The sequence below is a fragment of the Hylobates moloch genome, unplaced genomic scaffold (assembly GCF_009828535.3).
Source record: "Hylobates moloch isolate HMO894 unplaced genomic scaffold, HMol_V3 SCAFFOLD_17, whole genome shotgun sequence".
Lineage (NCBI taxonomy): Eukaryota > Metazoa > Chordata > Mammalia > Primates > Hylobatidae > Hylobates > Hylobates moloch.
In genome coordinates this window covers 59,095,742-59,108,515 of record NW_026652292.1, presented here as the reverse complement: position 1 = coordinate 59,108,515, position 12,774 = coordinate 59,095,742, and the positions used below count along the sequence as shown (strand labels likewise).

The 12,774-nt window shown below is 34.1% G+C and overlaps 1 protein-coding gene across 4 annotated transcripts in view; it reads left to right on the top strand.

The window, feature by feature from the left end:
• TBC1D19 (TBC1 domain family member 19) overlaps positions 1-12,774 on the top strand; it is a 185,181-nt gene that overhangs the window by 151,250 nt on the left and 21,157 nt on the right. For all 4 annotated transcript variants that reach the window (XR_009210537.1, XM_032135634.2, XM_032135633.2 and 1 more), the window contains exons 16-18: positions 5,717-5,749; positions 9,551-9,660; positions 11,865-11,956. Coding sequence is in view for 3 of the 4 variants with exons in the window: in XM_032135634.2 (XP_031991525.1) it covers positions 5,717-5,749; positions 9,551-9,660; positions 11,865-11,956 (235 nt within the window). In the remaining variant the exon portion in view is untranslated. The remainder of the gene's footprint in view (positions 1-5,716; positions 5,750-9,550; positions 9,661-11,864; positions 11,957-12,774) is intronic.

Here is a 12,774-nt window from a genome sequence, read left to right as displayed (position 1 = left end):
GACTATACCACAGAGTGTATGGAGTTAGGATAGTATGCCAAGGGGGAGGCAGATGTAGCTCAGGTTGCAGGACGTAATCATGAATGTTTAAGGCCAGATCAAAGGTCTTGAATTTTACTGTGTATACACTTAGCCTATATTACAAGGCTAGAGTGTGAGCTCTATAAATACAGGGACAATGTCATATTTATTTTAATATCTCCAGAGGCTACAGAGTAGGTTTTTAAATATTTGTTAATTAGATGAGTAGGAGCTCAGCAAATATTTGGTAGATGGATAAATAGTGGAAAATCCTCAGTGGATGTAGAGATCTCTTTCATGGTCTCAATATTTTTGAAAGATAATGAGCTCTCTAATTTCAAAAACTGGTTAGAGAAGTGAGAGTTTGGAGGAAAGGATACCAATTAGGAGGCTCTTACAGAGCCATAGGTAAGAGTTTATTAGGGACAGAATTCTGATCATGGCAGTAGGGAAGGAAATAAAAGGTTAAAAAATGATAGAGGTAGACTCCCTACAGATGCATATATTCATTCTGCAAGCATTTAATGAGTACCTGTTATATTCTGGGCACTGTGCTTGGTCTCTGGATATAGAGATACATAAATAAAAAACAGTTCCTATGCTCAAAGGATTTATTCTACTGGGAGAGAAAAAAATAAAAAATTATTAAAAGATGGTAAGATACGGAAAGGAATACAATTCTTAAGTACTGACTTTGTATCAAATATTGTGCTAATCATATTGCATATATTATAATACTTAATCCTCACCACCTCATTGGTATTGTTTCCACTTGATTGTAGAAGGCAAGTTCCTCTCCAACCTTTGCAGGGCCCAGAGCAGGAGTACAAATAGAGGCCCACCTACCATAAGTCAAAATATTTAAAAGTTATAAATTAGACTCATAAGCTGATAAAGTCTACTCTGTTTTCTTTCCTTGACACGTATACTTTGGTAACAATCTGGAAGGCTAGGTTTGAATTCAGAATTATCAGACTCTTCATCCTTCCCTAGCCTGTGGTATCCCCACCCACTTCTCATTTACGGCTCCACTTCACACCTTGGACAGGCTTCATGGACAGAAGCCTGCAGGTCCAACCTCTGTTCACAGTTTCCACAAATAGCCAGCCTTTAGCCACCTCTCTGTCCTGAGGTATACAGGTGTATCAGGAGGTGTATGCCTTCTCTTCTCTTCCCCACCAAAGAGAACATGCAGGCCCTGGAAGCTGTCTTAGGAGCCTTTGGGCTCAGAATTTCAGAGTCTTGGGTACCTGGGATGAGGTCTGGAAGGAGAAACATTGGCTCTGGGTAAGGAGTACAGCTGGAGGAGGGTCACAGAGCCCTCAGCTCAAGCCCCTGTGCCTTAGTCTAAAAGCAGCTTTGGATGAGGAAGCAGGTTACGTAACATACGTAAGCGTACACAGGTAGAAAGTGCTGGAGTCAGAATTGCACAGCGTGAAGGAGTAGTACCTCAATCATTGAGGGCAAATCAACTGAAACAAGAGGACCGATTAATGAATTGCTTAGGGGGAGGGATCAAGGCTATCAGGGAGATCTTTCTAGAAAGATTATTGTTTAAAATTACGAAGGAGTAGGGCAGGGACAGGGCCAGAGGTAGAGGAGAACATTGCCTACAGCCCTTGTCTTGCACTCAGAGGCTGAAGGGGTGGCGATCAATTTGGAGGGATTAGAGCAGTGCTTGTGGGGTACAGAGGAGGAATGAAGACTGAAGAGTTAAGTGGTCGTTATCCAAAAGAGACAGGAGAGGTACATAATCAATTTAGGTATAAGGGCTAAGGGAGAACAAGAGAGCAAAAATGACTCAAAAGTTTCTTCCCTGAATGACTAGGGAGGTGGTAAGTCATTTACAAAAATAGAGACCAGAAGGAGCCTGAGGATACTGGGCTTTTAAGGTTGGTATTATGGATTAATAATGAGAATACTGGTAGAGCGAGAGAGAAAACAAGTATACAGAGTCTCGGAGCTATCTTGAAGGAGTGCGCAGAAGAGAGAACTGCCAGAAACAAAACAAACACTCACAAAAAACTGAGCAGCTAAAGTTTCTGTGGGACAAGAAGCCCGATCTGCATCGTGTCATCAATGCCATAGTAGACTCAAGTTTGACTGTGAGGCCATTAAGTACAACATACAAAGAAGGGAAACCCCTGGATTTGGCAATCAGAAGTTACGTCCGTGGGGATGGGAAACCATTTGCGAGAATTTGAGGATACATAATAAGGAAGTAAAGGAAGTGAATATAGTTTAAAAAAAATTAAGCCTGGCTTTGAGAAAATGAGCGAGATTAGAGATTTGTTTGATGGGAAAGTAGGGTCTGGGAAAAAAAAAATTGACTACTTCTTCTTCCTTCTTCCTCCTTCCTTCCTATTTCTTCTTCTTTCTTATTTCTTCTTCTTATTATGTGTAGGAATATTTGTAACATCCTTGGCTGAAAGGATGCAGTGAAATACGAAAGACTAAAGATATGATTACTTTGATAAGATACACCCACCCCTTGCTTCTACTCTGCTTCGTTAGAGGAGTAAAGAGCAGATCCCACCACTATCCAGCTGAAGACCAGTTGCCCTCAGTAAAGGTAACCCTGTTTATGACAATCATCACATGAAGCTAGGGCTTCCAGGTCACCCTTGTCAGATGATTCTCACCTCCACAGCCTCAGAGCTCTTTATCAGTAAGTCCTCCTCCACCCTAGCCTGGCCTTGTCCTCCTTCTCTCCATTATTTTTCTTCATAGCACTTATTACTATCTGACTTGTATTCATTTATTTTTATTATGATTGTTTTGTCCCTAATAAAATGGCAGCTACAGTTCTTAGAACAGTGTCTGGCACATCGCAGGGACACAGCACATGTGTGTGGAATGATGCACGTGCAGCAAAGGGGAAGGGATGGTTGATGGGGCAGGAAAAGCAGGGTTTGGCAGACTTTTCCTTTAACCAGCCAGATGGTAAATATTTCACGTTTTGCTGGCCACAAACAGTCCATGTCCCATATTATTCTTTGTTGTTTTTGAAATAATCCTTTACAATATTTAAAAGCCATTCTTAGCTCACAGGCCACACGTAAACAAACTGCAAACCTGACTGCTGCTTGCCAGTCACTGTGGAAGTCCAGGAAACATGATTTAGAGCACAGGTGAAGATGTTGGGTGAAAAAGAAAAAGGATACATCCTCCTCTGGACTGTAAGTGAGAAAACAGATGAAATATGAAGAACAGACAAAGGAAGGAGTTCATGTCAATGGCATCAGCCTCCTAGTGAGGAGAAAGTGAAGTCTACAATTAAGTGTTAAACACTTGAAAAGGGAGGAAATTTTGAAAGAATGGGGTGGCTAATCATATAGAGAGGAATAAGAAAATTGATACACAACATAAAATTCAGCAAACATTGGAGAACATGAATCTGTGTGCTAGAAGACTAGAGAAAATGTCGATCCTCAGAATTTTAACTTGTGAGCTTAAAGCAGTGCTGCACAAAATTCTGAAGATGGTTGGCCTGGCATACCAGTTCAGAATAATTTCGCTTTTCTCATACTATTTTTGATAAAATTGCTTCTAGAAACAACAAAGAAGTATGAACTAACTTGTAAATGATAACATCAACAATTAACATTTGCTTATTAATAAATAATAGCCTAAGTTATTTAAATAAATAGTATAGGCCCTAAGCTATTTATTAATGGCTAAGCTACAACTATTATCTCATTTAATCATATTATGTGAGTTCTAGCGTTATCTCTGATTTACAGATGAGGAAGCTAAAGCTTAGAGAAGTTAAGAGACATATGCAAAGACACACACACAGACACACACACACACACACACACACACACACACACACACACTCTTTAGTGATAGAACCAGATGAACCCAACCTTGTCTGTCTGACATCCAGTCCATGCCCTTACCGCAACAGGTTGCTGATTAATGCATTGATATCAATATGAAAGGAGTTTCTACTGATAATTCTAGTCTTCACCCTGTCATGTTCAGCATTTTTATATTGCTTTTGATGAGAACATGGTATACTTATCAAATTTTTCAGTTTTGTAGAATCAGGAGAACTGGAGGATGCATTAGATAACAGAATAAGAATTCAGGATTATTATCTCTAACTGGAGTGGTTCACCAAAGAAGAAATGTGATAGAGATAAAAATATAACCCTTTACTGAAGTCCAGGAACAACTGTCCAAGAACACTGTCTTAGCTGTTGGGTGTGTAGGGAGAGAAAATGATTAGAGATTTTAGTCACCTCACTTTAAGGACTGCAGTGAACTGTAACTGGTTAGAAGAAAATAAAATAGGGAAGCTTTTCAAGACGACCTCAACTAAGGAAAAATTGAAGAAACTCATAAAGTCTTGGAGCAAGAAATCCTGATGGTGATGGGGCAGGAGAGAGAGCAGCGTCTTCAAATTTTTCTGAATGTTTTCACATAGAAGATAAATTAGATTTGTTCTGTGTGACCTTTGTGGTCAGAACTAAGAATACTAAGTAGAAATTTCAGGGAGCCAGAGTGGCTCACTATGAGAAAATAGCCCCTTCCAAATTAAACCCATTCAAAATTGTAATGAGTTGCATTGGGAATTAATGCTTCTGCTATTGCTGGACATGGTTTAAACTGAGACTGAACGATCATTTATTAGAACTCACTCTATATGACCGCCAGCACAAAATTTTTGCCTATGAACATGTCAGATGAATAAAGCATTTCTATATTATTTTTCAAAAATGTAACTTAGCAGCTTTCTTCTGTGCTGTGTTTGCAACCTGATTTAGTAGTGTTAGCTATATGGTGGCATATATTACAAAACTTCTGTTTTGAACTAAGCTGTACAAATTCACATTTTTTACTTGGAATGTGAGAAGATGTTTAGCACACCAAGTTAGGCTTTGAGTATTTCTTTGAAAAGGATATGTACTTTACTTCTGTGTAATTATTGCCAAAGATTATACTGAATTTGTATCGTATTTCTGCCAATATTTCTTCTAAAGCCATATCCCATGATTAATTTTCAGTTAGTTTACGTAACACCCATAGTGTTTTCTGTAAAGCAAATGTTTTCAAGAAGTGCCTTGAAAAGCTCACTTATCTTTTAGCATATTCGATTCTAATATACACAGTGAAGTTGTTTCAGGAGGGACGTAATCTATTGACTTTCTGAGACCATTATAATTAGTTCTTAAACTTAATTCTGTGATCTGTCTTGTTATGTTTTTGTCCTGTTGTTTTGTGTGTGTGTATATGTATATGTATGTGTGTGTATATATATACACACACATGTACACACATATATGTGTATGTACATATGTGTGTGTATATATGTGTGTATATACCCATACAAATATGTATATATGTATACACAAGTGTGTGTATATGTATATGTATGTACACATATATACACACACATATATATACACATATATATGCACACATATATATATTCAAAGCTTTGATTTCTCAATATTAATAGAATGTTAACTGGATATATGTTTTAAAGCCTCTAGTTTACTTTTCTGAAGGTATTAAAAATATCTTTTTATTGTTTACTATCACTAAGTCTTTCTGACATTTATGAACAAAGTTGAAGCAAAAAATAGAAAACCTTTTTATTTTCAGTTTTAACCATTTAAAGCTTACCTAATAATCAGTAGACCTACTACTTATTGAAAAGAAATACCTTTTTTTTTTTTTTTTTTAGGTGTTATCCCTTTTCATGGATTTTCAATGTATGGTAAGTTGGGCTTTAAAAACATCATAATGTACACGATAAAAACATACAATGTTATCTGTCAATTTAAAAAATAATGACTGACAGATATAATTGTTTTACTATAGTGAAACAATAAAGGAAAAAATAAAGTGAAATGCATGCTAGTTCCCCATAGGGGCTTAATTTTTTAAAATTATTGTTTTTATTACACATTAGAAAATTAAACAAAAAGAACACCACATTATTTCTAATCACCCACAAGTTATTATGAACATTTTAAAATGTTGAGTTTAATAGTCTAGGCATGGTGGCTCATGCTTGTAATCTCAGCATTTTGGGAGGCTGAGATGAGAGGATCAGTTGAGGCCAGGAGTTCAAGACCAGCCTGGTTGACATAGCGAGACCCTATCTCTAAAAAATAAAATAAAATGTTGAGTTTAGTATTTTTATATGTCCAATTTTAAAATATTAAAAGTAAGAGGTCATCATAATTGCTTAGGTGGTGATTGCTTGACAAATTAGAATATATTGTGAAAATGGTCCTGTGGTTTACCATTTTTTAGTCCAATGGAAACTAGAGATACACATTAATATTTAGCTCTAATAGGTGTAAAATCAGATTGCTTAAATTCCTAAAGTAATTCTCTTAAGAGTTTTTTAAAAATAATAGGTCAGAAAGAATGCTAAGGAAGGGACAATACTGAGTTTGAGCTCATGATTTCTCCAGGCTACTGATATGCACAGCAACAATTACATCAGAGCATTCAGTCACCTGAGATACACGTGGGAGATGAATGTGCAGGTTTGAGAGCTCTGAGTGCCTCTGAGGCCTCATGTGTCATTAAATGAGGAATGCAAGAAGCTTATGAAGATTAGCAAAAAGAAGAACTCTCTACACCTTAATGCCACTTAATTTTTAAGTTTTCAAGTGTTACATATAAACTTATTAAAGATTGTTGTCCCCTTTATTTCTACCCCCTACCTTTAGAATGAACAGAAATACATTAATGTTTTGCCTTTGTACCAAGAATCTGCAACAAACACTTTTCTTTGTAAACATCACTGTTCAACATCAGATGGTCATGGTGAATGACATAATATAAAACTATCGTTCAATGAAAAAGAGTCAAAGTACCTGCGGACTTTATGCTATACTTGGTGTTAGTCACAGGCTTGAATTATAGGGTACTCAGCTTTATTCTCTTGGGCAACCAAAATTTCATAACATAATACATAACATTATAGAGACCTTACAGCATATTTATCTTATATATGTGAAGAATTTAAAATAGAAACCAAAAAGATTAATAATATAAAGTTTTACATCTAATAATAAAAATGTTCACCTTTTTATCTTGCTACTTTAATAGTTCCAACTGCAAAAATTTTTCAAGTAAATAGTTTTTGGAAGTTGTACTTGAATGATTTGGAGGATACTTGATGTCATGAAAGTTTAAATCTTCTAGCAAGATCTTCTGGTGTTTAAAATATATCACTGACTCAGCCTCTGCCTATTCACATTTATGGTCATTTAAGTAGGCTACAGTTTATACACCCAAGGGGAAAGCATTTGCTAACAATGATGCAAAATGTTTGATATAGAATTTATTTATACCATTTTAGAAAACTATTTTAAGCATCCACAAAAACTTTACCAGCAACCACTTATTTAGAACCAGTATACAAAAATAATCACAAATCATCCCTAAGGAACTCTAGTTAGTACTTTGCCATTTCAGTTTTAGTTACTATATTTCTTTAAAATTATAATACTTACCTCTTTTAAATATTGATACAGATCTTTAATGATAGGCTGTCATTAAAAAGGAAACCAAAAGATAGTAATTTATTTAAAAATTTACTCAGAACTCTTCTCTAATTTAAAATACCTTCTGCTATTCTATTTATGCAGATTAATGAAGTTTTATTGTAGGTGTATAGTATATTATGGTGTCATAAATTCCTACAGTATAGTCTTTAATTGGTTTAAAAGATAATTAGCTAAATCTATTTTTATGGAAGAACCAAATAGGAAAGGATGCTTAAAATTAAAAATTCAGTCATGTAAAATCTTTTTTACATATAATCTATAATGGACTAATGCTTTTCCATTTCATAGCTATATAAAGGAATTCAACATAAACAACTGTGGTATCTTGAATAAAAACTAATTGTAAATTTCTTTTATATTGTATATATTCATAGAAACGTGCTTATTTTAAAATTCTCTTTTCATTTCTTCACTGGAAATTTTTGTTAATAATTACTGAATCCATAACATCTTCAGATTCAGGTTATAAGTTTTCACGTATCAGTATCTAAGAATTGGAGGAAAAAAAATGCATCATTTTTTAAAAATAAAGAAGTTTCAAACCTTAGTCTTAGATTTATAATAATACCATATATTTGTACCACACTGTTGTTTCTTAGGTTGTTATTGCAATTAGAGCATGAGTTACTATTTGTAAATATATGAAATATCCTAATTTGGGCTGTTTTTATAAGTAGCAATTTATTTAATAATAAAAGAAGTTTTAAAAATTAGTCTTGAAATAGACATAGCTGTCTTTTTAAAATTTTATATATAATACATATTGTATATACATTTTTCTCTATATATACAAGTATTTATTTTTATATGAATTTAGATATTTACCCCCAAAAGTGATTTCTCTTTTGCCCTTCAGAAAAAATAAAAATTCTCACTTGCAATGCTAATTTTTAATGACTTATTTATCAGTAATACTGTGCATTGCCCTTTATCCCAGAAAATTGAACTTTTGTGTTTGAAAGAATATAAAATATTTTACTATTTTTCCTTTTACTTTGTCAAAAAGAAGAGAGCTCAACTGGCCCACTGACTTCCTTGCTTACTTAGTGCTTACTGCTCTCAGAGCATTACCAACAGGTTATAGAGCCCCAGAAATTCTTACTTGTCCAATACATATTGTTTGAAATTACCCTGTAAGGCATTTTTTATTAAAATTAATATTTAGGTAATGCAGTTGTATCTATCTGCATTATCTCTATGCTGCCTAAAATACTTAAGGCTTGAAAAGATGGAAAGCATGACCACCTTTGTCAGTGTAGAATAATCACATGCTCAGGTAGGTCTCCAATCCAAGATTAGGACTTTCTGACATTCAACTGTGGGATGTCTGGTTGAGTTGACCCAGCTGTGCTTAATTGCTACAAACTGGGGGCAATCAATTCTACATTCATTAGAGAAATAAATCCTTTCTGCCTAAGGATTGTTTTCAGTTGATGAATATATATGGGGATATAGCGATAAAGACCAGTAGTGTACAGCTATTACTCAAAATCTTTATTTTCAAATTGAATTAATTGAAGACCATGATTCTGAAAGTCATAAATCATGTATTTTACTTACCTGACTTCCAAAGTTAAAAATTTTGAAATGTGGCCTGAATCCTTTGTGAGAGAAAGTAAAAATAAGCTGCTTGGTTGTTATTTTCTTATTACTTCAATTAAAAAAAGGAGAGATTTGACTTATGCAGTTTTTATAAGTTACTTGGAACTTTTCATATTTCTGTATAATTCCATAATGTCATTCTTAGGCATCTGTTAAATTGGGATTATAATAGTTTGTAATATATTCCTTTCTTTATAATATTTAATGGCTGTTTGAACTTTACATATGCATATATTCCCCTCTCAAAATGAAAAAAAGTAGTATGATTTTAAACTTGTCTGTGAGTGTATATGATTACTATAAAATAGTGATTTATTATGACATATTTTATAAATTTATCTTAACATTTTAGTAGTTCTGCAGTATTATAAATTAATTTTTTCTTTCAGTTGCACCACTTTGTTTTCTATACCATGAACCTTCCAAATTGTATCAGATATTCCGTGAGATGTATGTGCGTTTTTTCTTCAGACTCCATTCCATCTCTTCTCATCCTTCTGTAAGTTCATAAGAAAAACTTGATCAAATTAGGTTGGACTGTAATCTATTCTTTCTTTCCGTTAAGAAAAAGTCTTCTACTCAAATTCTAATGCAACAAATTTTAATTTGTGATGTCAAGCAATGTGTTTTTATTGCAAAAATGGCAGAGAAGGTGAAATTGATATTTAAATATTTTGGTAATAATTTAAACAGAAAAAGTCTCTTGTAAACTACATTTAAATGATTTTTTCTTTTACATATTAAAAAATTAGAATGTCTGTATTATTATTCTTAGCAAAGATGCCTACCTTCTTATTTCTTATCTATGAAATGAAGTAAATAATATATTATCTCTAGTGCTGTAGAAAAGTCTACAAAGCACTCAGTGTAGTTAGTGCTTGGATCTTCACAGGTGTTCAGTAAATAAATGGCCATTGTTGTTATAATTATCATCATCATTCTTCTTTGTTAATGAAAATCAAATATTGATTTGTCACTTGTTTGCCAATTTCATATTTGGCTAATTATCAGTTATAATAGTACATATTTTCTTTGTATTCAATAAAATGATCCTTTGGCCTACAATATAAGAGTCAAGGAAAAGCATATATTTAGGAGTTGAACATTTTAATCTGTTTTATTTTGGCTGTTCCTTTATCATATCTTTTTTTCCCTTCCCATAAACCTGACTAAGAGCAGTGTTTATTTAATTTCAGTTATACTTTTTTTCCCCCTTTGGACCTGCTGTGGGTAACATGACTGCTACTCCAGGTGAAACATTCAATTGGAATATATGTCAGGGCTGCTAAATTTCCCCAAAGAGGCAACTGTATTATTGCTATGAAATTAAATGGCTGTTCTTTATCCCCGCATTCTAAGCCTATATATTCCTGTTTCACCTTCCTCCATCTCCAGTTTTGCTCTCATACATTGCTAGTGAAAGTTGGCAAATCACAGAATTCCAGGATGTTACAGATAAACAAATGAAGCAACACCAGTTATCTTGGGTTTCTTATCTCTAAGAGAACTTGATTTTGTTCTTAACTTACCTTAATATTTAATCTGGAATAATCAGAAATATGACCAATAATTAAGATTAATAATTCTTTTCTTTTATTCAATTCTAAGTATCATATTTCTACACTCATATTCTATGCCATTTTATGCTTCAGAGTTTAAAAAAACTGGCTGCATAGTACGCACCCATGATGTTCTCCCTGTGCAGAGCACTGAAGCCTGGCACTGGGCAACTGTGGGTATTTCTTATCTATCTCTATGCTGGTGGCCCTGGGTATCCTTTTTCAGCGAATTGATTGAGCCAGGCCTGCCTCTGTCCTTTTTTTTTTTTTTTGATTCAATGGAGTAAAAACTTACAGGCAGTCTCCTCCTTTTTTGGCTTGCAGCCAGACTGAACTGCTTGGAACCATGACAGTCTTTTTTTCTTTAGAAACGCAAAAAGAGGATTAAAACTTCCTTACAAAGATAAACTCTGAGGAATGCTAAGCTGCAAGAAAGACTTTATTCAGAGTTGTCAAATAATAAATGTACTTGAAAAACTGTCTGCTTAAATTGGTTAAATTTTGTACTTTACAAACAATGCCCTTTTAAAAACGGTAGATTTTAGTTTTAAAAAATATGTGTATAATAAGTAATCAAACATTCTTGTTCAATAACTTCTGATGCAAATTTAAAGCAGCTAGCTGCTAGTCTTTTCCTGGGGGTAGATTTCAAAGAAAGAGTGAGAAAAGCAGGCAGTATTTTCCCTAGTGAGTGAGGCTGGAGGGGAAGGGACATATGGAGGGAGAGTGAAGGTGGCTATATAGCACTAGGGAAATAACTGGAAACTGAAATGCATTCACATAAAAACTAATTTTGCTGGGGCTAAGTAATAATACGTGGCTTGCAAAGTAGCAAGTTTTCTGTAAGGTGATGTTTTCCTTGGACTCTCCAAATATTACATACTGGTTTATGTGGGGAGCATATTGTGTAAAAAGGGAGGCTCCTTAGCATATCTGTATGTGTGAGTATCCATAAAGAGGATAAAGTTTATCTCTAAACGCAATGTTAGAGATCCATTAATGCATTTCCTGTTTTTGACTCTTAAACAGTATAAAGAAAATTTATGTTGATAGTTTCTCATTTTCCGTTTGACTAATTTGTTGGCATAGTTAATTTTTAAATATTAAAATATCTATTTCTCTTATGATTCATTATTGTATCCAGGGTATTGTGTCACTCTGTCTGCTGTTTGAAACTCTTCTTCAAACTTATCTTCCCCAACTCTTTTATCATCTACGGGAAATTGGAGCTCAACCGTGAGTACTTTTCTCTCCTAATTGAAGAATAGATAGTTTCACAGAAAGCTCTTTTTTCCTCATTGCAGAGCACTTGCAAATATGTAATTTTTCAGAGAAATTAAGCTAACAGTTTTCCTAATAAAACTATAATTATCAAGTAGTAAATTGTAATAACATTGTGCCAAAAATTCTTGAAAGAATTACCAAAATCCTAATAAAGTCTTATTTACTAGGATTTTTGTGTCTGGTACAAGAATCACCAAAATGAACCAATTTCTATTCATAATGAAAGGTGTCAGCCAAAACTGAAGCAAACATTTGTGGAAACAAATACTACCTGAGAAACATGATCATACTAAACTTAAGTCAGTATAGGCCACATTTATCAGAGAATAACCTATGAAAACTATAAAAGTTGGCTGTCTTTTGTTAAAGGAAAGCAAATCAGGTACCTATCAATGGTTGTACACTGTGATTTCTCCTTCCTAAAATTTGAGTTTTGTTCATTGGTCTCAGTATGAGTTATAAGTGAATATGTATAATATCTCTGGACTTCACGATTATTGGTTCTGTCTCTCTCTTTTAAAAAAAAATGCCTCCTAATGCTGCCCCCCTCTCCCCCCAACCCACAGCATGCTAAATGACGAGTTAATGGGTGCAGCAAACCAACACAGCACATGGATACATATGTAACAAACCTGCACATTGTGCACATGTACCCTAAAACCTAAAGTATAATAATAATAATAATAAAAAGAAAGTTACCTGCCTGTACATGTTAGAGTTTGTGACTGCCTCTAAAGGAATGTACTGTTTTGTATATATTTTAGTCAAGT